The 24,832-nt window shown below is 41.7% G+C and overlaps 3 protein-coding genes and 5 non-coding genes across 9 annotated transcripts; 5 read left to right on the forward strand and 3 right to left on the reverse strand.

The window, feature by feature from the left end:
* Positions 1–400: 400 nt before the first annotated feature.
* trnak-cuu (transfer RNA lysine (anticodon CUU)) lies at positions 401–473 on the forward strand. Its single transcript has one exon. It is a non-coding gene; the product is annotated as a tRNA-Lys (tRNA).
* A 95-nt stretch (positions 474–568) lies between these two features.
* Positions 569–642, forward strand: trnan-guu (transfer RNA asparagine (anticodon GUU)). Its single transcript has one exon. It is a non-coding gene; the product is annotated as a tRNA-Asn (tRNA).
* Positions 643–950: 308 nt separating this feature from the next.
* Positions 951–1,024, reverse strand: trnan-guu (transfer RNA asparagine (anticodon GUU)). The gene has a single exon. It is a non-coding gene; the product is annotated as a tRNA-Asn (tRNA).
* A 1,596-nt stretch (positions 1,025–2,620) lies between these two features.
* Positions 2,621–2,694, forward strand: trnan-guu (transfer RNA asparagine (anticodon GUU)). Its single transcript has one exon. It is a non-coding gene; the product is annotated as a tRNA-Asn (tRNA).
* An 821-nt stretch (positions 2,695–3,515) lies between these two features.
* Positions 3,516–3,589, forward strand: trnan-guu (transfer RNA asparagine (anticodon GUU)). The gene has a single exon. It is a non-coding gene; the product is annotated as a tRNA-Asn (tRNA).
* A 593-nt stretch (positions 3,590–4,182) lies between these two features.
* On the reverse strand, positions 4,183–17,151 carry gba2 (glucosidase, beta (bile acid) 2). The gene is made up of 17 exons (XM_070929815.1): positions 16,734–17,151; positions 12,779–12,870; positions 12,414–12,529; positions 11,420–11,638; positions 10,627–10,866; positions 10,302–10,404; positions 9,811–9,964; positions 9,159–9,284; positions 8,821–9,005; positions 8,189–8,293; positions 7,989–8,096; positions 7,668–7,819; positions 7,379–7,485; positions 6,582–6,724; positions 6,252–6,367; positions 5,749–5,940; positions 4,183–5,290 (listed from the first exon to the last, which is right to left on the reverse strand). The coding sequence occupies exons 1-17, from the start codon at positions 16,925–16,927 to the stop codon at positions 5,030–5,032; spliced, it is 2,613 nt and encodes an 870-aa protein (XP_070785916.1). The 5' UTR covers positions 16,928–17,151; the 3' UTR covers positions 4,183–5,029.
* Positions 17,152–18,586: 1,435 nt separating this feature from the next.
* On the forward strand, positions 18,587–22,761 carry rgp1 (GP1 homolog, RAB6A GEF complex partner 1). 2 transcript variants are annotated; one of them, XM_070930011.1, is made up of 9 exons: positions 18,587–18,694; positions 18,926–19,041; positions 19,454–19,587; positions 19,822–19,905; positions 20,076–20,225; positions 20,496–20,642; positions 20,882–21,009; positions 21,106–21,283; positions 22,113–22,761. In XM_070930011.1, the coding sequence occupies exons 2-9, from the start codon at positions 18,926–18,928 to the stop codon at positions 22,334–22,336; spliced, it is 1,161 nt and encodes a 386-aa protein (XP_070786112.1). In that variant the 5' UTR covers positions 18,587–18,694; the 3' UTR covers positions 22,337–22,761. The 2 variants fall into 2 exon arrangements, with proteins under 2 accessions (XP_070786112.1, XP_070786113.1); XM_070930012.1 differs by having other exon boundaries at positions 18,589–18,791.
* A 663-nt stretch (positions 22,762–23,424) lies between these two features.
* msmp1 (microseminoprotein, prostate associated 1) lies at positions 23,425–24,266 on the reverse strand. The gene is made up of 3 exons (XM_070929404.1): positions 24,158–24,266; positions 23,957–24,065; positions 23,425–23,596 (listed from the first exon to the last, which is right to left on the reverse strand). Exons 1-3 carry the CDS (start codon positions 24,264–24,266, stop codon positions 23,425–23,427), a joined length of 390 nt encoding a protein of 129 aa, XP_070785505.1.
* Positions 24,267–24,832: the final 566 nt, after the last annotated feature.

Here is a 24,832-nt window from a genome sequence, read left to right on the forward strand (position 1 = left end):
CAGCACGTGGTCAATGGCACACATCAAATTGAGCTTTAGTTAAGGCCTAAGTGAAGCAACTTTACTGGTTTTGTCTCTCTTTTACAACAAAACAAAATGCAAAATGGTTATTCATTATTTTTGTGAATTATTTTTTTTGACATGGTAGAAACATTTTCTTGGCATTATTTCATGTGCCACTTTCTTCTTTTCTAGGCTTGTCTTGTTATTTGCAGTAGATGGCAGCAAAGTTGACAGTATGACGCTATAGCTGGGACTTATTAGCTGGAAAAACACAATGGGACCACAACATGAAGCCTTACCCTTACGCTCTTCTTTTTCCTCAACGTGTTTTGGATAGCTATACAGAGAACTCAAAGCCGACATTTTTAAACCCCGCCCCCTGAGTATTTCACAAGCAGCCCGGCTAGCTCAGTCGGTAGAGCATGAGACTCTTAATCTCAGGGTCGTGGGTTCGAGCCCCACGTTGGGCGTAAACCTTTTTAGGCATATATAGCAAATGTGTTTACTCTTTTACAACTGAGTACATAGATAAAAAAATTATGACTCAGCTCCATGCTGCGACCTTGTCTCTGTGGCGCAATCGGTTAGCGCGTTCGGCTGTTAACCGAAAGGTTGGTGGTTCGAGCCCACCCAGGGACGAGAAGTTTTTCTTGCTAGTGCACTGTAAATTAACATAAAAAACCACAGTGCCTGTCCTTGACTTATGTTGTTGCTTTGTGATTTAAAAGACAACCAGTGCCAGTCAGAGTTGGTAGTTTGTGTTATTGTCAGTGATGTAGATTTAGATAGATTTCAAAGAAATGATGAGGAAATATTCAGACTGCAGTGACTGTATGTCTTCTCAACAGAGGTTCATCATCCCTTTTCTTCCTGCATCTCCCCCTCCCCCATTGACCCTATTGTTTAGCCTATGGCTGCTGTTTGTGTTGAGGTTAAAGCAAAATGTACGTCCCTGGGTGGGCTCGAACCACCAACCTTTCGGTTAACAGCCGAACGCGCTAACCGATTGCGCCACAGAGACCTGTGAAACACATATACTTGTGGTTATGGTTATAACAATACTTTACTGTTAGTACACACAAAAGCATTGGCAGATATAGACTTAACTTGAACAATGGTCCAAAAGCATCTAAGGAACTAAAGGTGTTTACATGATGTTGAGAGCAGTAATGATATTCTATGTTATCAGACCCAGGCAAGAATTTCATGTACATCCCGGGGGAATCCGAGTGGGCCATGTTCAAAACCTCCATTGTGGAGGGTGGGAGGAGTTTGGGAGGCTATGGAGAAGGACTTTTGTTTGGCCTCAAGGGAGTTCTGGCAAACCATGAGATGACTAAGATAAAATATGATAAGATAATCCTGTATTGATCCCTCAGCGCAGAAATTCCGGTGTGCGTGGTTACTACTGGGAGCAGTGCTGATTGTAAAGCCTGACAGCAGCCGGGAGGAAAGAGGTCACATACCACGGGTGAAGGAGCCTGTCACTGAAGGAGCTGCTCAGTGCTGCCAGAGTGTCCTGCATGGGGTGGGACCTAAGGGTCCCAGGGATGATAGCTTAGCCATCATTCGCCTTTCTCCCACCACCTCCACTGAGTCTAGGGGGCATCCCAGAACAGAGCTGGCCTTCTTAATCAGTCTGTCCAGTTTCTTCCTGTTAGCAGCTGAGATGCTGCTGCCCCAGCACTGATGCCACCACTGAGTCAAAGAAGGTCTTCAAAAGTGCCCCCTGCGCAAAAGACCTGAGTCTCCTGAGCAGGTAGAGTCTGCTCTGGCCCTTCTTGTACAGTGCAGTTGTGTTGTCAGTCCAGTCCAGTTTGTCGTTCCCATCTGTGATGAGGCCGACAATTGCAGAGTCATCAGATAAATTCTGCAGGTAGCAGTTGGCAGAGTTGTGTGTGAAGTCTGCTGTGTAGAGGGTGAAGAGGAAGGGAGCCAGGACCGTTCCCTGTGGGGCCCCAATGCTGCATTCAACCATATCAGACTCACAGTCCCGTATCCTCACGTACTGTGGTTGGTTTGTGAGGTAGTCCAGAGTCCATGCTGTGAGGTGCTGGGCCACCCCTTTGCGCTCCAACAGTGTGGGCTGTATGGTGTTAAAGGCACTGGAGAAATCAAAGAATATGATTCTCACATTGCTCCCAGCCTTTTCCAGCTGAGTGAGTGATCTGTGGAGAAGGTAGATGACATCCACCCCACTGCCAGGTTGGTAGGCGAACTGTAGCGGGGCTCACCAGGGGGCGGAGGTGGAAAAAGGACCAGCCTCTCCAGGGTCTTCATCAGATGTGATGTCAGTGCCACCAGCCTGTAGCTGTTGAAGTCCTTGGGGTGCTGGGTCTTTGGCACCATGCAGGATGTTTTCCACAGCTGTGGTACTCTCTCCAGCAGGTTCAAGCAGGTTCAAGCAGGTCCAAGCCAGTTCAAGCCGTTCAAGCTGAAATTGAAACTTGACACCAAAAAGGACTGTACATTGTTAGCTTCAAAGTCTACAAAAGTCAACTTTTCACATTTACTTTTTTCAAATGTCAACCTGTCTGCTGGAAATAAAAAGCACTTGCAAATAGGTGTGGCTTGAAGTTTAAGGCCATGCCCCTAAACTTCAGCAAATTCAAGTGTAGTCTCTGTGGCGCAATTGGTTAGCGCGTTCGGCTGTTAACCGAAAGGTTGGTGGTTCAAGCCCACCCAGGGACGGGTTTTGTGCCTGAGAAACCAGATAATATCATGTAAATGAGTCTATGGACACAAGTAAGGGAAATTAACCCTTTAACACCGAGTGTTGTAGGAGACACGTTTGCACAAGCGCACTTTGGATTACCATAATTGCGTCATGTTTTTTTTTTAAAGGGTTAAAACCTAAGCCTTAAAATGGCCCCCTGGATTTTTTTGTTTATTTTGACTGAGAGGCACGAGTGAAATTACCGTAATGACACCATATTGGCTGTAAACGGCAACGTCTCAGCTTTCAGAAACCGTTGGAATTTTTCCGATAGCGTAAACCGTGACGTAATTATGGTAATCCAAAGTGCACTTGCTCAAACGTGTTGCAGACGACACACACGGTGTGTAAGGGTTAAGAAACCAGGAGCAAAAGTATGACTGAGCAATGTTGCATAATCAAATGACAGATCATCAGCAGCAGTGGTCCTGTTTGACAACAATAGAAATAGAAAAATAGACTCTGTAACCTTCTACATAAGTGAGCTTCTATCTTTTCCAAAGAACAAAAAAAAAACAAATTGACAGACCTAAATATGGCTTTATAAATAAATTGATAAACATTAATTTAGCTTTAGGAAGCTGCCTAAGCAGGATTATTATCTGAAAGTTATTAACTGAAAGGCTGGCAGTTCAAGCTGGTTCAAGCTGAAATTGAAACTTGATACCAAAAAGGACTGTACACCGTTAGCTTCTACAAGTCTGCAAAACTCAACTTTTCACATTTACTTTTTTCAAATGTAAGCCACACCCCTACATTAAGGCCACGCCCCTACATTTCAGGAAACACAAGTGTGGTCTCTGTGGCGCAATCGGTTAGCGCGTTCGGCTGTTAACCGAAAGGTTGGTGGTTCGAGCCCACCCAGGGACGGATTTTGTGTCTAAGTAACCAGATAATATCACGTAAATGAATAACTGGTGTCCATGGACACAGGTAAGGGAAATTAAGAAACCAGGAGAAAAAGTATGACTGAGCAATATTGCATTGTATGTCCTTGTATCCAAAACAATTAAAATTGCTTAACAATACAAAACAAAAAATAGTGTTTGAGTAGTGCAGTGTAGAGTCAGCCTCTAACTAAGAACACAAACATAAATTGATTAACCTAAATTTAGCTTTATAAATAAATTGAGAAACATTAATTTAGCTTTAGCAAGCAGCGTCAGCAGCATTATTAACTGATAGGCTGGCAGTTCAAGCCCACCCAGGGATGTCTTGTGCTTAAATAAGTTACCAAGTAACTTCACATAATGGAATGAGTTTCCATGATCAGGGGTAAGGGTTAGAAAAACCAAACTATCATGGATAGGCCGCCAGCTGTAGGCTTACAGCTATACTGCTTTTAACAGTAATGTCTTTGTACATCACCTCATGCAGCTAAGTATTTTAATTGAGTTTTGTTTTTTTCATATACATTTAATTAACAACACAACAAACCCGCTGTTTCTATCATCAGTCATTTATTCAGCATGATTGTCATGAGTATTGGATTTTATAAAACATAGTAAATGTTGCCACTACATTAATATACTGTAGATATGGCCAACATGCAACAAGGCACCAAATGCTTTAAAAAAAAAGAAAAAATATATACTGTATATAATTTTTCAGATTTTCCAACACTACTCGTCGCATATTACAGCACTAAGTACAGCATTCAAATTTAAGTGGAGGAAAAAAAAGAAGTTTTCTTTTCAAGTGTTTTTTAAATATTTCTGATCAAGAAATCATTCCAATGTGGCTTGATTCACTCAAAGGTCCACTGATGTACTCAACTGTTACCGACAATAATGACTATGCATGGCTGGTATAATAATACACAACAGTCCTCAAATAGTTAGCATTGAAACTTGCTCCAAGTATGCAGACATTATTGACATGACTGTGAAATGTAGTGCTTGAATGTGTGTGTGTGTGTGTGTGTGTATATGAGTGCAAATAGACAATATGTTGCTGAAACACATGGTCAATTTTTAATTATCAATACACACTGGATATGATTGAACATTGCCTGGCTACCACCCAACACTGCATGACTTTTAAGAATCACAAACCATTTGCAGTCTCTTGAAAAATGTTAAACTCCTTGCCTCACAATATCATGATCTACAGTGGCTACTGACTTTGTTAGGCATAAATCATTACAGTACACAAGCCTCAAAAGACCAAACATTTGAAGCAAAACAAACAGTAGATAATCAAATTAACTGATCAAACAGAGCCCTGCAGATGAGGGTGGTGGCTGCAGGAGAGTTTGGAGGTCATTTTCAGAGGAACTCGCTGTACTGTAATCACACCAGTCTGATAGCTTTAGTCTTCTCTCTGATTTTCTTTCAAATCCTGTCCCTGCTCCCTGTCTGTGGCTCCAGTTTGAGCTGATGTGGTCTGATCCTTCTGTGAAGTGTTCAGGGCTAGCTGCATGGCCCAGACGCTCAGAGGCCTCATATACGCCAGAGAGCGGTAGATGCCCTTCTCACAGTAGGCTTCGGGAGTCTGAAAGGCCATGCCCAGCCTCTCCCACACAGTCCGGTAGCAACCCTCTGCCGTGCGCATACCCTCCTCTTGCATACCCTGGAAAAAAAACAGCCACAGTGGTGTGAGGCAGTATTTCACCTAATATCACACAATCATCACAACCAGCTATACAAACACTTATGAATTATCATCAAGTCACTTTTAGTCCCAAAACAATCATCACAATTGTAGAATTGTAGAAGAAATAATTCCTACATTTTGGGATTAACGCTTTTTTCGCTCTCTTGCCAAGAGTTGGGTAAAAAGATAGATACCACCATCAAATCTGTCCCTCTAATATGAAGCTGGAGTCAGGAGACGGTTACAAGACTCCGGAAAGTATCTCCCAAAAAAACAGAACTATTCCTTTAACTGATTCAACTAAATTTAGCCTGAAAACTAACAATATTCTTAACCATGGAAAAACTGCAAAAATAGTCAAGAATGCAGGCCTCCAGATGATAAATTATTTGTGAGTAGATAGTAGATAATAACACAAACACACACTCGCTTACCTCATGGATCATAGTGGCTGCCAGTCCATACACCACTCCTATCCAGACCTCATCTGACTGGACACTGGAGCGGTCGGGCACTCCTTCAGGACGCATGCCGTTAACTGCCCCCATCTGGCCTCCAGCGAAGCTCATTACATTCAAGTCAAAGACAGATTTTAGTGCTCTCTGGATTTTGTCTTTTGGAAAAGCCTGGAGGGAGAGAGGAAGTGAAGCTTTGATGCATGTCCTAATCTGAAAACATTCCTTTATTGATGTTTGCACCTTGGCATAGGGAAAGGAAGAGATGTTTGGTCATGAACAAACAACAATGTATGATTGAATGTAAGATTTAATCTCTCTTTGAAGTATTCAAAAAGCAGTTTTGCTACTATGCATGTATTATAGGAAAAGCTACATATAGTTATCATATTTTTTAAACTCCCAAATATAAATATCAGGGTCAATTCCAGTATCAGTTGTACTTCACATTCATTGTAGGCTCATTGCATGTCTTAACTTGCCTGGTAGTCTCCCTCTCCCAGCCCGGACGCTCTCAGGAACCAGTGGCCAGCACACTGGTCAGACATGACACTGTTGGAAAGGTCTCTCCCACTGCTGTCATAGTTGTAGTACTTGCCTAAACATGATGGGAAAATAGAAAATAAAAGAAAATGTATTTCTCAAGAAATTTAATTGTAGAAATAATTTAGTTTTAACTGAAAACAGTGGCAGCATTTTACTGACTTCATTAATCACTGATGTGTGACAGTCTGTGTGTGGGAATAAGCAAATGAGTTTGTCATGCCCATTATTAATTGGACATTTCAAGAGATTTGGGTGTTAGAACTTACCGTTCCACAGCAGTTTGTCAAAAGCAGCACTGCCCCTGTCCAAGATGTCCCTGTAACGTTGGTACATCTCCTCCTCGTCCAACACTCTGGCCATCTTACACATCACACATAGGGACGCCAACCACAGCCCACCACAGTACGCACTGTAAAATGCAAACAAACATCAGAGAAGATAGGCTAACATGACTGCTCTGTATAGAATATAATTTGCATAAAAACTGTGTGGAATTTAACTCAAATGTAACCTTGATGATATTGACTTGACTCTCGGGTCACATTTAGAGAAGCACTGCAGCTATAGACAACAACATTTTTTCCATTTCCATTTCCTTCCCCTTGCCATCCAATTCAGACTTGACGTTGTAAATGCTATTATCATACAGTAGTTTCTTTCTTCGAGGAGTGCTCAATTTATTAAAATTAGATTAGATTAGCTTTAATCCAAATAAAGGTTTTTTTTGGAAGCAAAGTATTAATTGCGTCAAGGTTTCTAATTTGTTGATAGAATTTGAATATCTTAATGGTGTTGGGTGTGGACTGTGTGCAAATAGTGACTAGGTATTATCACTGAGCACTAAGCTAAATTACTTAAAAGCCCTTAATTATTTTTACATCGAATCACAACATCTGAAAGGACTGGGATTTAAGACAACCCAAAGGAGGGAGTCCTGTGTACTGAGAAGAAGGCATATTCTTTCACTCATCTGCATATTTCTGCAATTTCAATGTCAAAAGATAAAAGAATTGAGGCATTTTTATCTATATTTTTTTCAAGCCATGTTTTTCCATCCTCTCACCTTGGTCCAGTCACCGTCCAACCATCATAGGTCTGGTCAGCATATCCAGAGTTCTCAATCAGTCCATCTCCATCCAGGTCAAACTTCATCTCTGACTCCATCACCGCCTGGCAGACCAACCAGAACAAAACAGCTGGGTGGAACAAAAGTCTGAGCAAGTGACAAATAATATTACTTTTTGTGTTGCTACTACAGATGGGATATAAATGTCTACACAGGGAATAATTAAGATATTAAGAATTAGAAAACTCTCAAATGCAGTTGAGTTGAGACCATCTCGGTCTTATACCTGGCAGATGGGCCACATGTCCCGCAGGTACTGACTGTCCTGGGTGAGATGAAAGTCCCTATAGACCTGCAGGACAAACTTCAGGTTCAGGTCCTTCCAGTCCGCAGTGTCATGGATGAGGTAAGCATTCACCCTCTGCCATGGCTCATCATCTAGGGACGGAGTCATCATGTTGTACTGAGAGACAATTTAAAATTACCGGTTTCATGCAAGTTTCAAGTCAGCACAGAAATAAACTCTAACCTAAGACTGCCTTAAAAAAGGTAGTAAATCACTTTACTCCCCTCAGAGCTGTATTTACTGAGATCATCTTTCTCCTACCTGGGTCTCCTATGTCGTGAGGCACCACGTTTTTGGCCTTGACAGGAGAATACCGCCCACTCATCAGATGGAGCCTCTCTGTTGGGTCCTGCTGGACCACACTGCCAGCTGAGAAGAGATTAATGCTGTAAAACCCGGCCCTCATGTTGCTCTTTATCAAATACACATGCATAGATAATTGATAACAACATTTAGCTTACCAATATCATATTGCACACTCAAAGCGAGTTTGGGCCACAGCATGATAAGTGCAAAGGAAGCGTAGAAGTGCACATCATATGTGTTGTACATTCTGTACTCCTGACCTGGGAAACAATAATAGCTTAGTAATGAGGGTCATAAAACACATATTTAATAGACAGATCTTTCTTTTGCCAACCGTGAATATTTCTCATAATATACATTTTTAACCACAAGTACTTTTAAGTTGTAAGGCTATGTTAATGTTTGTATTGTAGCTGAGAGCACGTCAATTTAGATTTTCTCAGTGTTTGTTTTGGCAGTGAGTGAGAGTTTTGCTTATTTTCATTGTCAAATAATTTGTTTTTGTCAAAAAACAACATTGCAATTTCCCAGATTTCAGCGCGATGTCTTCAAATCTCTTGTTTTGGTCAACCAACTGTTCAAAACCTGAAGATATTCAGTTTACAATGATATAAAACAGAAAACCTTCATCTTACAAAAGTGGGAACCAGGAAATGTCTGGCATTTTGTTTGTTATAATAGTGGCCGATAAATGTTCTGTCGATTAACTAATTACTTACTAATTGGTTCAGCTCTGAACTGCCGTGTCTAGTTTTGCAGACTAACACTAGTTTCTTTTGGAACTTACCTTCCAAGTAGGCAAAACGGCCGTACTCCTTGATGACAGCAGGCTGAGCTGACAGCCCCCCGTCCTCGCTGCGCACACCACCGCTGACATCAGCGTCCTCTGGTAGCTCTGTCCACACCGTCCCTCCATCCGCCACAAAGTACAACTCGTTAAAGAGGGCTGACTTATACCAGGAGGGGAGAGAACTGCAATGCACAAGTGAATGTACAAGTGACAATTAATAGGTGATGGAAAACAGGATGCCTACATTATTGATTTGTATTGAGGCCATCATAATTTATCATTGTTTTAGATAAACTAGTTTTATTTCTCATTTAACCTCCAGAGCTGTGAAATACCTGTCCTGTAGTATGGGTCTCTGCCACTCCTCAATGCTCTTCTCCCAATTTCTGTAGTGTGTTAGGGCGTAGTGACTGAGCGAGGGGGACGCATCCCCTTTGGTCCCAAAGTAACGAGTGTATCTCCTAGAAACAGAAAAGCCACAAGCTGGTGATGGCGGCACAGGTACGCTGCAAGCTCATCAACAAATAAAACAAATACAAAAGCAGAAAACGTATTTTGATTAATTTAACATTTTAAAAGTTTTAAGAAATGTATCTTAGTAAGTCTGCTTTTCTAACTCAGTGTTCCACGATGAGATGTGTCACTTTCAGTTGGGCCTGAGGCTCTGAAATAGGACAAGGCATTGAAAGTATATTTGTTTGGTCTTCACGTGTCAGTATTAGGAAGGCCTGTTGTGCTTTGCTCACTACAAATTATTCATGGAGGAGAAATGCAGTTTGTGACAAATGCAAAAACGTATCTGAGACCGGGATTTAAAAAAAGGACGGACAGCCAAAAGCTTTATTAATGTTCGACGCAGTGTCCCCAGCACCAACAGTGACCCAAACCAAATAACCACAGCGAAGATAGTTAACAAGACAACACTAGTGTGTTCTTTCTATTTTTAATAACTAACATACACACGTTTTTTCTTTGTGTTTGATGTACCTGATGTGTTCCCTCTCCCTAGAGCCGAAGCTGAGTTTGGGCATGTCCCAGGCCAGGCAGAACTCCAGGCTATTATGGCTCTGAGCTGGCACTGAGCAGCCCACAGACAACGCCGCTGCCACCTTCTCTCCCTTGGGCGTCGGCGGGCTGGATCCTACAGAGGTAAGGCAGAGAGGGATACATCACACTGCACGAAGTTGCAAAAATAATAATAATAGAAGAACACTATGCAAAAATAGATGCAGGTTACATGCAGTTACTTTTAATTTTAAAAGCATGGAGTGGTTCAGTGGTCTGCTCACAATGTTAAATGCTTAAGTGATGTATTGCTATTGTGAGTGTTTTACTGTGCATCAATTTCTTTCATTATACTTCTTCTTTCCACTTCTTTTTTTTTTTTATGTCAAGACGTGATGTTGAACAACAACTTTAGACATCTGTTCCATTATGAATCTGTCTCATCCCTCCACCGTCTGTTTTTAAGCACCGACCTGTAGGAGAGTCCAGCCGTCCGTCAGTGATTAGGTCACTCCACAGGCCGCTGCAGGTTCCCTTTGGACTGAACGCCGTCTGGTGACTCACCTCCCTGTCAGGCTGTTAATGTGTGCACACAAACACACACGTTCTTGGTAAATCTAAAACCTCATGCTCATTAGAACCACAGATTTCACAACCAGCTGATTATTATAAATCCACTTTCAGATAACAGAACATTGTTACAAATCCTATTTATTCCTGGGGAATTGCTTGTGCAGCCCCCTACAACCTACTACAAAAACCTGGAAGCTGCTGAAGTCATAACCCTGTAAATCAAACCTGTTCTCGGGCTGCAATGCACAGAGTGTAAGGATTCACTGTAGAGCAGTGATGTAGCAAGACCCCAGACACCGCCTCCCCCTCCTTCTCCAGGTGAAATGGTTCATTCCAGTGTCCCCCACTCTTGTCGTCCTTGTGTCCTGACCCGTTGACCATAGTGAACATGATGGAGACGTCCAGAGCAAAGTCATTCTTATTCTCTATGTCCCACACAAATACTGCCACTGGGAGACTGGAGTCCTGAGAGAAAGATAAGAGACAGATACATGGTGGAATAACTTGTCGAACCAGCATGTCAACATACACCATCTAAAATGTGTCTTTTATCACAACCCAGTGACCACTTTAGCTTCTACTTGCTATTACAAAAAACTAAAAGCATTTTTGTGAGAAAAAAGCTACATGAGGAATTATGAGCATGAGCAAAGATCATTATTGATCCTGAAAGAGTTGACCGTGATCCTTATGTCCAGACACTCGCCACCAATTTTAACTTTTTAATTAACTTATTTGTCTTTGTGTGGATGCTCTTTGTCTTCATGGTCCAGAATTCCAACATTTATTTTGACAAGCTTGCATGCTTTTCAGTGACTTCCTATTTATTGTTTGGGTGAAATTCAAATTGACTTGTTAGGTGTAAGATATGACATGTGTTATAACTACATGTCTTAATTACCAACCGATGCTGGACTTTTGAAGCTGATACTGATAACGACATCTGGGAGTTTATGTTCAAAACTTTTTGAACATAAACGGATCCCTTAAATTTGAAGTTTTAAAGAAACTTGGTTACCTGGTAGTCATGGGGGATGACTGGGGAAATCTGTCTGCAGGTTAAGGTGACATTCTGTCCCGGCAGGTGGTAGACGGTCCAGGCACGGGGGTACAAGGCGTGATAGAAGGCATACTCTCCGCAATAGCCCCAGTTCCAGCCTTGTAATGTGGGAGGACGCTCTACAGACAGCACCTGCTGGTAAACTGTTTGCCCTCCTCGACGCAAACACACTGTGAACTATGAAAAAGAAAAGGAGGTCAAAATGACATGTAAACACTGAATCTTTATCCTTTATGTTTAGGTTAGGAGATAATTACATTACATTACATATTAGTCATTACCAGAAGTTTTGTAATTAACTTTTTTTTGGTAACCTGCCTTATGTTTCGACATTTCCCAGAATGCCCCCTGACAACCCAGGGACAAAGAGTCACACCATTTCCTCATAACATTACATTATAGTCAACTGAGGCTACTGGAATCTGGTATGTATCCATGTCTCCTCTACAATAGATTTGACCTTGTATGATGGTAATAGAAAGGGGCTGACACAAACGCATGTATTAGTTTGACGTAACTGAAAATAGCTTGGAGCATTAAACTGATGAAAACAACACCACCAAAGAACAAAATATATCCATTCATGTAGACTGACTGAGGTCTGTTTTTAACTGTGTTATAAGGGTGTATTTTCTCTTCAGCATATGGCTGGTACTTGATAGAGGCTGTTCCTTTAAGAGAATAATAAACGTACTACTGCAGTTTTAATGATACCTAAACAAGCCCCACGGAAAGATAAGTGACTATTATCAACAACATAAACTGTGACTTAACAGGCAGGAGAAGGATTGTTGGACTTTGTTTGCTAAGATTCAAATAAGTCAGCAAGCCATTGTACAGGACGTAAAGGGACCAAATATATAAAACCAGATAAATATCCTTTCACTAAAGTCATTCTTTATGATGTAGGATGCTTTCACACATGTCCCAGTCTATTTAAGATCCTACATACCTGGTTTGCTGTGACAGTTTTATAGTGGTACATCCCAGGATTAAGTTGCCATCTGCAGAATTCCCCCCGCCAACCTCTTGTGATGGTACCTCCTCCAATACCGCCAAGTGGAGCACCTGCAAATTAGAGTATGGTATCAATTTGGAGAAACAGCAAGGGGGTGAGCAGATAAATGGAAACACTTATTTGAGAGGAAAGTCCAAGAGTGTTAGTTTGAGCACTGGGAATCCTACATGAGAATATTAATTATCATGTTATATCATATATATTAAAAAGGCTTCAACAGAACCCCAAAATGCAGGTTCAAAATAGGTTTTGGTCTCAAATTCAGCCATTCAGCTGGGATAGGATTGACTTGAACTCACCATATATTTGACGTAAGGGCTGGGCACGAAACATGTCAATGAACGGAGCTTTCTTTTCCACCTGGGTCTTTTTGTACCACCATTTTAGATACCTGAATGAACACATATGCAGTGTTAAAGTACACAGATTACTTCACAGTCATAAGTGGAAGGACGCGAGTGAATGTAAATGAAAATGGCCGAAAACAAGCGAGGAAATTCAATACTCAATACAGTCAGTTAAAACACAGCTAAGCATGACATGTAAAGGCAGCATGCACCCAAACTGCAGTCATGTGTTAAAGGGTTATGAAGGGATGCTCTTAATTTTCAATGAGTTTACAATTAACAATCACAAGCATATGTGTAATTAGTAAACATACTTTGTATCCTAGCTTGTTCAAAGGCAGCTACAACTGTTTCCAGCACCTTTAGCACTGAGCCAAAGCTGGAACTAACAGTGAACAATTTACACACGCGCACGCACGCACGCACGCGCAGAGGCAAAAGAGGGAATTGTTCAACTGCATGAAGGAAGCACTTGTAAGATGAGGGGAATGGAGTCAAAGTGGCAGCTCTACTTTATCTGAGTGATGTTAACAGTGTGAGTATGTGTACATGTGTTCATGTAGTTGTGTCTATGTGCAGCCCTCGCTATCACTCCAGGGTTGTGGTGTAAAATATTAATTAGGCTATGTTACAAAAGGTTTCAAACAGCTCTTGGAGCCTGAGGCCGGAGGCTCAGAAGATCACAGTTATCGTCAGACTGTAATCTGTTTATGCTCTGAACTGTGATCTCAGACATGGTAGATTCCCTACTTGTATGCAGAATAAAGTATAAAGCTGCTATTGTGGGTTGAGGGGTTGTATTTTAGTAAACAGGATGTTAGTTCAGCACAGAACAGGCTGAAGTGCTAATAATGCTGACTCTCTGTACACACAGCAACTTTTGTGCTTTTTCAGTCAGGCTCCTGGACTTTCCGTGGTCCTTGAAGGGTCTCTAGAGGGCCCCAAATAAGAAACAGATTAAGGATGCAAGAAACGTCCTTACTCTCCCATTTCACAGAATGATCATAATATATCTGCAGCAAGCTGACAGGTTGGTGAACAACACCAGTGACTAAGCACTTACTTTGCAGGTGCTGCAGTTTCTGACCCCTTTCCTGTTAGGTGCTCAAAAATCCCAAACCACTGAATGTGACGATGCTTAACAAGCAAGCCAAAAATATGCTGTTCAATGCTACAACTGAACGACAGACATCTCTATCAACACCACCGGGGATCGCGTTGACGGCCTCATCCGTCTGTGGTCAAAGGCAGATTTATTTGGGCTGACATTTAACCGTTTGGGAACCACTCAACTGGAGGAAACCAAGGAGTACAAGCTTCAAATTAAATTAATTCCAAATGACAGCTTCAACAACCATTTCTTTGCTACAGGGCAGCAGCAGGGTTTTCCCTAGGAAATTGCTTAGCAGGTGGTAAGCCACCCAGATCCTGAAGCATCTCTTCCCATGATCAATTTTGAGCGTAGATGACGGCCTAAACACACCTATTAGAACTGTGGCATTTGCTGTGTGAAAAACATCCGTGTTCTTTCTCCCTGAAGGTTAATGTTTTATACCTTTTTTTTTTTTATTGTTATGTTAGTGGAGGTGGTCTATATTTCAAATGAGGTGGCCCACCTACGCTATAGTACACTGCTAGAAACCCTGCTATAGCAACATAATATTAATGTAGCTCTTTAACTCGACAGGATCTGCATCATCAAAAGCCTAAACAGGAAGGGAGGTAGCATTGTGCTCAGCATTATGACCATGTTCACACACCGAAATAATCAGTAACGTTTCAGCCACAAAGGGCTTTCTGCTTGCTGTGAGGACGCCATGCAGCTGCAAAATTGCTGTGCATGACAATGCACCGCCTGACTGTATTGCAAACAATAACTTCACAGGAAAGCTCAGTCCAGACACACCACAATGGTCGGCCAATACAGCTCCACTCAGGAGGAGATGAATGGGGTTTAAAGCGTGTTATTTGAAGCCATGGCAGGTTGCGCTATTGTGGGGATCTTGATGTTCTGCAGCCCAGCTGGAATGCAAACAATGGTCCTCATCCTGATCCAGCTCTGTGAATACGGGCCAAGTATGCTAACCTGAATCTAACCCTCGTATGATGAAGCTGCCATCTTGATTACCACCGCAGTCAACACATTACCAGTGCTTAAAGGAGCTCGTAGCACAATGAGGGCAAAACGTTTGAAGTCCTACTAGTTGATATCAAGTCACAAACACATTTACCATTCAGCAGATTTAGGTAGAAGCATTGGTGCGCTGATCGTTACTTAAAATGACAATGGGAGTTGAAGGCAAGGTTTCAAATCTGGGCTAAACCCTCATACCTGTGCCATTTTGTGTGTATGTGTGTGTGTGTGTGTGTGTGTGTGTGTGTGTATTGGCCGTGGGGATCAATAGAGTATTTCTGATTCTGATATATACAGCATGAGTGTATTGTTTCAGTTAGCTTGTTTGTTTTAGGTACAGTATATTGGACAGAAAGCCCAGATAATTTACAGCATTTCCATATATTTTTCTAGCAATATGGGCACCTTCGCCTGTACAGTGGTTACTTTCACAGAGAGTTCCTGGTGTTTAAGCCGGCAGAGACACCTTGGGTGAGAAACGGGACGGAGCTTTGTGTTTTTGCATTTGTCTTCCTTTTATTAGCAACATTGCAACAGATTTCTGAAAAATGAAGCAAGTTTGTGGTTTAACGTCAACTGTTAAAACACTTTTCTGGGAACTTGTTGGATCTCAGCAGAGCACTTTGCTATGTAATACAGAAATAACATGCCTCACTGTTGTTCGCTCACACCTATAAAAAGGAAATTACATCTCATAATGAGCTTAAACGAGCTGTGTTATTACATTGCACTGCAGGTGGCACGTGGTGTCACATGAACTACACGGGTCATCAAGAAACACATTCAGTCCAAATCACTAAAGAGCAGCGATTAAACAGATCAAAATTAAAACAGAAAAAGTGATGCTGGCTGTGCGCCCGACAATCCACTAAAGCTGCAGAATGTATTACACTGCATCTCAGATGTCAGCATGTTGTTGAGAAAACAAACAAGACCGGATCAACAGATGTGCTGGAATTCTTTTTTTTTTTTTATAGCTGCAGGGCGACAATTCAGCTGCAAAGATTTAAGCTGTACTCGCTGGCAACTTTACAAGCAGACATATTTTGTGAGACTACCTCAACCTTCCTGCCTTTGTTGTCGGAGATGTTTTGAAGTCATGGAGGAGTAAATAAACTGCACCTTGTACTTGAAGCTGACCTGGGACCACAGCTCATATACCACTCTAAAGGAGGATCAACTACATGTTCACTTCCTCAGAAAAAGTCTTTTAAGTGGACCACACCCTTTTGATTTAACGCTTTGTGAACTGTCTAATTTGAATTCCAAGGTGTGGTACTCCCCAGGTACCACATAAACATGAGATAAATGTATAGACTATAGGTTGCTATGACACCTGGAGGTGTAACAACCAGTGTCAATAGAGGAACAAATCTCTCGGGCGTGCACTGAGTCTACAACATATAGAAAAACAAAGATTTACCATTGTTAAATGAATGTTGATCTTTCAATGGCAAATATTTGTTGTAGGGGGATTTCATTTATCAAAGAGCTAAAATAGTACAGTAAAAAAACTGGGGGTGGACCTATAGACATGGGCTTGTGTTAATCTTTAAACTCTCATAGGTAAATTAGTCATACTCTGTTTAGAAGACCACTTCTTAATGTCTGTCCTTGATCTGCATCTCCTCATAATGACTGGAAAATACTTGATATTTGACATGTAAAAGTAATCACAGAGTATATCAACTATCCTCAGTCTCCTGCATGTCAATACAATGTGTTTATGGTGTTTTGCACATTAAGTGGAGGGCCAGAGAGTGAAAGTCTCACCTGATCCCGAGGCCGAGATGCTCCAAGACGTTGGATAGCGAGACATCTTTAGCTTGAAAGGGCTTTCTCTTCTCCTTGAACTCATGTGCCAGACAGATTCGCCAACCCTCCTTGGGCACTCCGTGTCCCATTTCCTTGGAGACATACCTACTCATGAGGTCCGCTGTGGATTTCTCACCCCACTCTGTAGTCATTTTAGCAGGATACCCAGCAATAGGGAGCTTCACGTGGTGAGTGGGAGCAGGCAAACACTTGGGATTACAGACAGGGAGCTTTCACCGCCTTTTGTCAACAGTGTCAGTTTATCTTGCCTTCACCATGGGGCAAAAACACTGAGGAGGTAGCTGCATGTGACCTAAAGATCTTTGAGTGAGTCATTCCTGGGGGACAGACTGGTTTTCAACTGACTAGCACTGAATGCACCTTCAGGGACCAATGAGTAAATAATTGTTCCTTCAGGTAGAAGGTGCCAGTGCCCTGATAGGATTATTACTGTCCACAAGAGAATTTAGCCTCTACAGCTCAGGATGTTCATATCCTTAGGGACTATTTAGAGAAATGTGTCCCGTCACCGTCACACTCTGGATTCTTGTTTTCAGAGATAGCAGACCCCTTTGCCCTCCCCCCCGTCATGGAGTCCGGATGTGGCTGTGCCGTCAGCAGCGATGGATGGATGACAGCTAAAGACCAACTATTGAGGATTCCGATCTCAGTCATTTAGCCGGACACCTACCATGAGATCAAACGAAATGGTTAGCAAGTAGTCATCACATTTTCTTGGTGTACATACATACATGAGGGCCGACATCAAGCAAGCATCTCAGTAGCCGGTGGTTAGCTGTAAAGCCGCAAACTGATAACATCACATCACCTTAATCATTAATTGTGTAAGTTAGCTAAACCACCCTTTGCTTTTAAGCCACGGAACAGAAGCAAACTTTTCTAGCCAATGAACCATTAACAACAGGAGAGAAGGGATTGTTCTTTTTACAATACCGGAGCAACGGCGTCATCCCGCTGCAGCTCTAAGCAGATTTCGGTCAGGGCTCTGAAGCCTTTGCTAGCACGGCGCTCAATATGCAAATCGTTTATAGATATGAGCCTATTGTTTCCCTCATGTTTGTCTCTCAGGTAACAACGTCTCAGGCTGCCTAAGCATACCGCCTACTAATACAAGATCCAAACCTCAACCAAGCTACTAACCCTACTAAAAAAAATACTAAAATACTACTACAACAAGCTACTTGTTGTTGTAGTAGTTTGATGGAGTCAAAATCAGTTAGCCTGGAGGTAAATGTGCCTGACAAGCTAAAATCGGGGATTTAAACGATAGATTACTGAACTCTGTACCATTTGGACTAAAAAGGGGGGGTTTATTTATCTCCACTTATTAATGTTCCAACTAATTGTCAGGAATCAGCTCATTTTGATAAAAACACAATTTATTAATTTGTTATAGAACGACTTCTATAGAATGTGTGGGGTTAATACATAAATGTAAAGGTTATTTGTAAATATTGAGCTTACGCCCCCCTACCAGTTACCACAGCAACAGTCCACCTCTCGTTAACTGTGCCACGGGACGTCTTCTAAATGGCCGACCAAAAAACATTACTGAATTTCTACACTGTCTTTTTATTCTTTAAAACATGTTTAATTAATGTTGAGATACTACTAGGACATTAAATAGAACACGTACTTAAAGTAAATGTATGTTTTATGATATGTATTGTTATACTTTGGGAGTTTTGTTTCTCTTGGTTTGTGATTGATCGTACAGCAGTGGATCTACAACTTGTTTACTGTAGCTGGAATGCTAGCTAACTAGACAAGCTATGTCTAGTTCTCCTGGAAAGACAGTAAAATTTTGCATGGTTTTATTCGAGAAGCAAATTTAGGTGCGCCTTGTGATAAGACAACGTAACGTTGATTGTCTTGCTGCCGTTTCGTTTGAGGCCAAGGTAACGTTATGTGTTTAAATTCGACTTTAAACAGCAGCCATTAGCAAGCAGGACCAAACAAGTTAACTTCTGTCTGCATGCTGACCTGCCCGTAGCGGTATGTTAATACAGAACTGTAGTAGTACTTTCTGGAATAACAAAACAAAGTGCATTTCCTAGTGCATTTTGTTCTCCATTGGTGATCGGATCTTTAATTCGGTAACTTAGCGTTGTTGGTTTCTACCGTTACAGATGATCGAGGTGGTGGCCTCCATGGCCCGAGGCCCCGTGTTTCTCGCCGGGGAGCTCATGGAGTGTCTCATAACATTCACCAACCCAATGTCCCACCTCTCCACCTCTGCCAGCAGGTAGGATTGAACTGCTGTCACCTCTTCATCAATCGTAGACCTGAACATAGACATGAAGATGCCACCCTCACCCGCCAAACTAAAACTATTAAAACAATTTGAAAGGAAAAAATCTCTTACATAATCCTGATATGCTTTGGTTGTCTGTATTAATATGTTGAGCTGGCTTAGACAGATTAAACGGTCTAAGCCAGTGCAAGACAGTTCTTTTATATATATGGGATCTTTGAAATGTTTTCTTTTTAAATTTGTGGTTCTGTCCATCATTATTTCCACACAATCAACTTGTTGTCTGGTGTCTTGTAACCCCATATGGATTGGGACCATGTGATGCTGAACACTTGAATCAATCATTTAACCAGTCACTCTGTAAATGCCTTTGTGTAACCCTTATTCTCTGACTGTGTTTCAGTGAGATGCTGGCATGGGCCAGTGCTCAGATCCACTGTCAGTTTCATGCCAGCGAGAGCAGAGTGGCTCTGCCGGCCCAGGGCAACAAACAGGACGTCCAGGCTGAGAGCGACACAGTACTTATTCCAAGCAGAGGTTGGTGTGGGGAGGAAAAGATAGAATCTGAGATAAGCAGAAATGAAAGTCACTATCAGCTATTTCACAATATTTGCATGAAGTATTTGTTATGTTTGAAATAAACCAACTAAAATACAAGTCTTCAGGGAAAGATTTAAAAGGTTCTGGAGATCATTATCCTTGTTTTAATAGCCTTATGGCTTCATTTGTGATATGCCTTTAATGTCCTCACCTAATTCTTTACTTCTACAGGAGAGCGAGGGCAGTGTGTGCTGGACACACCACCTAAGATATTATTCTGTGACTTGCGCCTGGACCCCGGGGAGAGCAAAACCTGTATGTGTGTACATGTGTGAAAGAAAAAGTTTAGATCCATAAAAATGAAATGAAATTTGACATCTAATTTTTTTTTGTTGTCCCATATGGCCATACAACATTTATACATGAACATATGACTTTCTGTGTGTGATTGAAACAGTCTGACATTCATACTCACTCTCCCACAGATTCCTACAGTGAGATCGTACCCATAGATGGTCCTCCGAGTTTCCGTGGTCAGGCAGTGAAGTACGTCTACAAACTGACCATCGGCTGCCAGAGAGTCAACTCTCCTATCAAACTACTCAGAGTTCCCTTCAGAGTGCTGGTTCTGCAAGGTGAGATGAATTTGGATTACTTTTAATTTCAGTTGCATGCATTTTGCAATGTAAAGCTTCTAGTGCTAATGAGGTGTGTCGCGTTGAAAAACTACAGCAACAACCAGAAAAATTTGCTGTGGATGTTAAGTTTTCTTCTAGCCTCTTAGCAGGAAACACCCTCGAAATGTTTTTGTGGTTAGTGAAAGGAACCCGTCTATTTTGCTATTTACTCTTTGGTCTGTGGAAATAAAGTTTGCAAAAATTAGAATGACTTCTGACTTCCTGTAGGCATGCCAGAGCCTCCATTTCCCCAGGATGAGGAGGTTTCCCCCTCCAACCCATTCCTGGAGGAAGAAGAAGCGAGCCGCAGGGATGCTCGGCCTTTGGAGAGAGCATTGGATATGCTGATGGTCACCACCTCAAGACGTTGCCCCCGTGAGTCGGACAGTCTTTCTGTCTCTCTGCTTTATAGCAAGAATTTAAAACTGTTGCCTCGCTAGTTTACTTGTTACATCCATGTCATTAATAGGTGTGTCTTTGTTAGCTAGCAGAGCAGCTAATTTCAAGCTGGATTTGTAAACAAGTCATATGAACATGTACTAAAATGGATGACATTTGTAAAAAACACAGTTTGGATGTCCACATTTGACCTGTGTTTGTTTTGTTTTGTCCAGACATGTTTAATATCACCAATGTGCGTGGGAAAGTGGCAAAGTTCTGCATCTTCAAGACTGTTTACAGACTCGGGGAGGACATCATCGGCACATTCAACTTCTCAGAGGGAGACATTCCCTGCTTGCAGGTGTGTTTGCCATTCTCATTTTTGTCTTTACTTTCTCCTTTTTAATCAGTGTGTAAATTATAATATCCTGTGTATCTGTGTATATACGTTTTCCAGTATTCAGTGAGCCTTCAGAATGAGGAGGAGATCCAGCAGCAGTACCAGCGGCGTCCCGGACAGGCCGTCAGTGTGACTGGACATGGACGACATCTGGAGTCCTGCCTCCACACCGCCTCCAGCCACTTCTCCCTCCCCATCCCCCTCAACGTCACGCCGGGTTTCAGCACAGACATAGGTCAGTCACCAGTGGGCTGTATTCCTTTATGTTTTTGAGTTTTTTTTGGTCAAACATGAAATGTCAGAGATCAGTGTCATCCAAACCATTTGTGTGAAAATAGTTTGTCTTTAGTTGTTAGGACTGTTATTAATAGATTATTAATGAGCCATCATTAGACTGTTAATAGAAATAATTTACACATCAAATATGGTACATTTTTATAAAGTGAAAACAGACACGCAGATTTGTCCCACATGTCTTTGGGTAAAGGCACCCTGTGGAGTTTTTGACCACTAGTTTTTTTAGATTTAGATTTTTAGATTCAATGTGACTTCCACTTCCCGAGGATATCATTATCTCTGATGTCCGTCATGAATATTAATGTAATTAATAATGTTCATAAATTTGCCTGGAAATCAAAGAAAAAAATGCTTCTTATAGCTCCAGAACTTGCCTAAAAATCATCACTTTTTAAAGTTTTCTTCAGTATCAAGGTAATCCAGTTATAGTTGTCTGAACATCCATGTGTACATTGCAAACAGGAACTGCTAATGGCTAATTTGGCATACTTTTGATTAAGAAATGTGTGTACTTTTTGTCTGAAGGGGCTCCCACAGTGTCAGACTGTGAAATCCCCTGATTTTAGAACATTTCACAATCCCTAAAAAAAGAAACCTGTCCAAATATATATGTAGTGTTTTTCATCAACACTAAAGTCATTTGCAGAGACTCGGGCATCTAATTTATCTCCAGAAAGAACAAGCTCCTTTCTAACTCCACAATAAAGTCAAACTGTTATTCATCACACATCAACTTAACAATCAAACTTTTAACTCTGCTTGTGCAGTGATCCTGAGGTGGCGCCTGCACTTTGAATTCGTCACTGCCCGGGAGCCCATGGAACCGCCCACAGTTCTGCAGAACCAATCGGAGGTCACAGTTTGGGCCGGGGCGGAGCATGTCGACGTAGATACCTTCAGCTGGGATCTGCCAATCAAAGTCCTGCCTACCAACCCGGCCTTGGCATCCTACATGTCCCACTTTACGGGGACCAACAGCATTAAAATTTGACTGTTGTATGTGTGAGATTGTGAACGTGAGATTATCAGGAGATTTCAGGAACAAAGAAGCATTTTGTTGTTGTTGTTTCCATTGTATATACAGAGCCAGTGATGCATTCCATATGTAAAGTATGCAACCTATGTTTTGCCTTATTCATATGCATTTTAACTTTAAATGCATCTTCTGTTTTTTGGAAGGTCCACATACATTGACCTTCTGAAGTGCAACTATCTCTGTGGTTGCTGTGTGTTTCTGTATTTATTTCATTTTGTGACTCCAAATTCACAAACTTGTTCTTTCTCGTTGTCTGAAACAACTGTTTATTACTCAAAATATTTTTACTGTTTAATTGTTTGTATTTCAGCTTGAGAAAATGCTGTATTGAGATGTAAATACTACAAGAGAAATTAATTAAAAGTGTGATTTAAATTTGATAGATTACGTGTGAGGAAGTCATTCATTACTTTACAAAAATTCAACATCATTTCTCGGTGAACAAGATTTTTTATTTGAAGGGTAAATGAGTTACAGCAGAGAACAGGTCAAATTCAACAGGAAGTGTTATATATATTAATGTACGTATATATTTGCTTATATTTACAATAAGTCATTATTGGATTAGTTGAAGAAATTGCATTTGGCTGAATATAAAGAAGCCTCTAACTGTGCAGGACCTTTAGCATGAAAAACTCCCCAAACAACCTGTCTTACAATAAAGTTACGCAGCTTCTGCTTCTTTTAGTATGCAGCTCATATCAGCCACGAGCAGGCCAAACAGCTTACTATAATAACTAATATCAAACATGCTGAAAATGAAGTTTCATCTGTAGAAGAATGATGCCTACATTTCCTAAATTTGTTAACGTGGTACATCATTTGGTGCTCAAAAACTTCTCTGCTGCAGTTTCACTTAAATATATTTTCACAGACAAATTTCCCTCACATTTCCTTCATTAATGACACAATCCAAAAATTACAGATGCAGTTTTATATTAGTACAGTATGTGTATAAAAATGGTTACTGATATTTAACTAGAGCGAGTATTGGTTACATAGGAAAACAGACTGAACAGATAGTCGCCGGTCTGAGCAGTTTTCTACCCGTCAAGCTGTTGCTGCAGCTGCAGCGATCCGTGGCTGGGGTCCTTGATGTCCTCACCTGGGGAGCAGGGCAGGCGGGGGTCGGCTGTCTGGACCAGGTACACTTTGCAGCTCACTGGCTCCACCCGCACCTCACACCATGCAGGAAAATCCACTGGCCGATGCACCCTGGACAGGTAAAGGAGAAGACTCTTACTGTTTAAAAGAAGAAACACTTTTCCTTTACTTTATTGTTCGTAATGTGGACTGTAAACTCCAAACACTGTTTGACTCTTGTGCTGGTTCAGCAGTATCACACAGTCATGCACCTGTAGGAAAATCTACAGCTGCTAGTACTCAAGTAAAACTTTGAATGCAGGACTTGCAGGAGTATTTTTGAAGCTATTTTTACTCAAGTAAAGAACCCGAATACTTAAACACTGCAACAATTTGAAGCAACTTTTACTGCTTTGTCTCTCTGAAGCTAGCTGCAGTACAGTGACTGTGGGCATCTGGACACCAAACCACATAGGTTGTTTGTGTACTCACGTCTCGCAGCAACCAACGCCGACAGGGTGCAGACAGGTGCACTGCATACAAGCGTTGTCCATCCAGGTTTCACCCAACGAGAAGTGCCTCCCCTCAAACACACACAGTGCTGGAACAACACATGGCAGTCAAAGTTTTATTCAAAAATGTATGTTTTTTAAGTCGAGATACCCTATAAGGTTTTAGAGGATGGGATCTCACCTCTGGAGTTGAAGTGGCACTCCATGGGTGCAGCAGATCCTCCACTGGTCCACAGGAGAAACCCTGCAGCTGCAAGCACCCAGTTAACCCCAGCGAGCTCCATCTTCATCTGGTCTGGTCAGCTTCTGGTTCTTCTTCTCCCTTTGCTCCCTTATTTATACACCATGAGGCTTTACGACTGCGACGTGGAGGTGTGGTCAGCACCGTCATGTGGCCCACAGGCCTGGCTGAAGAAGGTGTCAGCGGTGCCATCCATTGGGAAATGAGGAGGTGGTGGTTTGTGTGGAAGGGAGGGGGGAGGTAAAGAGAAGGGGATCTTGTATCTTGGCGCTGTTTTGGGTACTCCGGAGATCACCTCGCTGCGCTTCAGTGGGCATGAACCTCTAAAGTGTTAGAAACAATGACACATCCATGTGGTGACTAAGAGAGGGAAGGGTAGGAGAGAGGTGAGATGGAGGGCAGGGAGAGAGAGAGGTGACGTCCAAGGAGAGGAGGAGGAAGAGAGAGGAGAGAAAGAGGGATGGGATGGAATTATCAAACGTGATTCATCACCATTCAACCTCTCATATGGTTTTGTCGGCCAAGTTGCTGCACATGTAAAACAAGATCAAATATTGATCTGTGACAACACTTAAATTAATAAATCAAATTTCTAGACTCGAAATATAGAGTTAA

This window comes from Enoplosus armatus, chromosome 23 (assembly GCF_043641665.1).
Source record: "Enoplosus armatus isolate fEnoArm2 chromosome 23, fEnoArm2.hap1, whole genome shotgun sequence".
In the NCBI taxonomy this organism is placed as follows: domain Eukaryota; kingdom Metazoa; phylum Chordata; class Actinopteri; order Centrarchiformes; family Enoplosidae; genus Enoplosus; species Enoplosus armatus.

Coding starts and splice junctions, on each gene's coding strand:
- rgp1 (XM_070930011.1), top strand. CDS start 18,926: ATGATCGAGGTGGTGGCCTCCATGGCCCGAGGCCCCGTGTTTCTCGCC. Junction 20,226..20,495: donor CAGAGTGCTGGTTCTGCAAG/GTGAGATGAATT, acceptor GACTTCCTGTAG/GCATGCCAGAGCCTCCATTT. Junction 20,643..20,881: donor CACCTCAAGACGTTGCCCCC/GTGAGTCGGACA, acceptor TGTTTTGTCCAG/ACATGTTTAATATCACCAAT.
- msmp1 (XM_070929404.1), bottom strand. CDS start 24,266: ATGAAGATGGAGCTCGCTGGGGTTAACTGGGTGCTTGCAGCTGCAGGG. Junction 24,066..24,157: donor GTGCCACTTCAACTCCAGAG/GTGAGATCCCAT, acceptor GTGTTGTTCCAG/CACTGTGTGTGTTTGAGGGG. Junction 23,597..23,956: donor GGCGTTGGTTGCTGCGAGAC/GTGAGTACACAA, acceptor TTACCTGTCCAG/GGTGCATCGGCCAGTGGATT.
- gba2 (XM_070929815.1), bottom strand. CDS start 16,927: ATGACTACAGAGTGGGGTGAGAAATCCACAGCGGACCTCATGAGTAGG. Junction 11,639..12,413: donor AAACTGTCACAGCAAACCAG/GTATGTAGGATC, acceptor TCTTTTTCATAG/TTCACAGTGTGTTTGCGTCG. Junction 5,941..6,251: donor TGGGAGAGGGAGACTACCAG/GCAAGTTAAGAC, acceptor CTCTCCCTCCAG/GCTTTTCCAAAAGACAAAAT.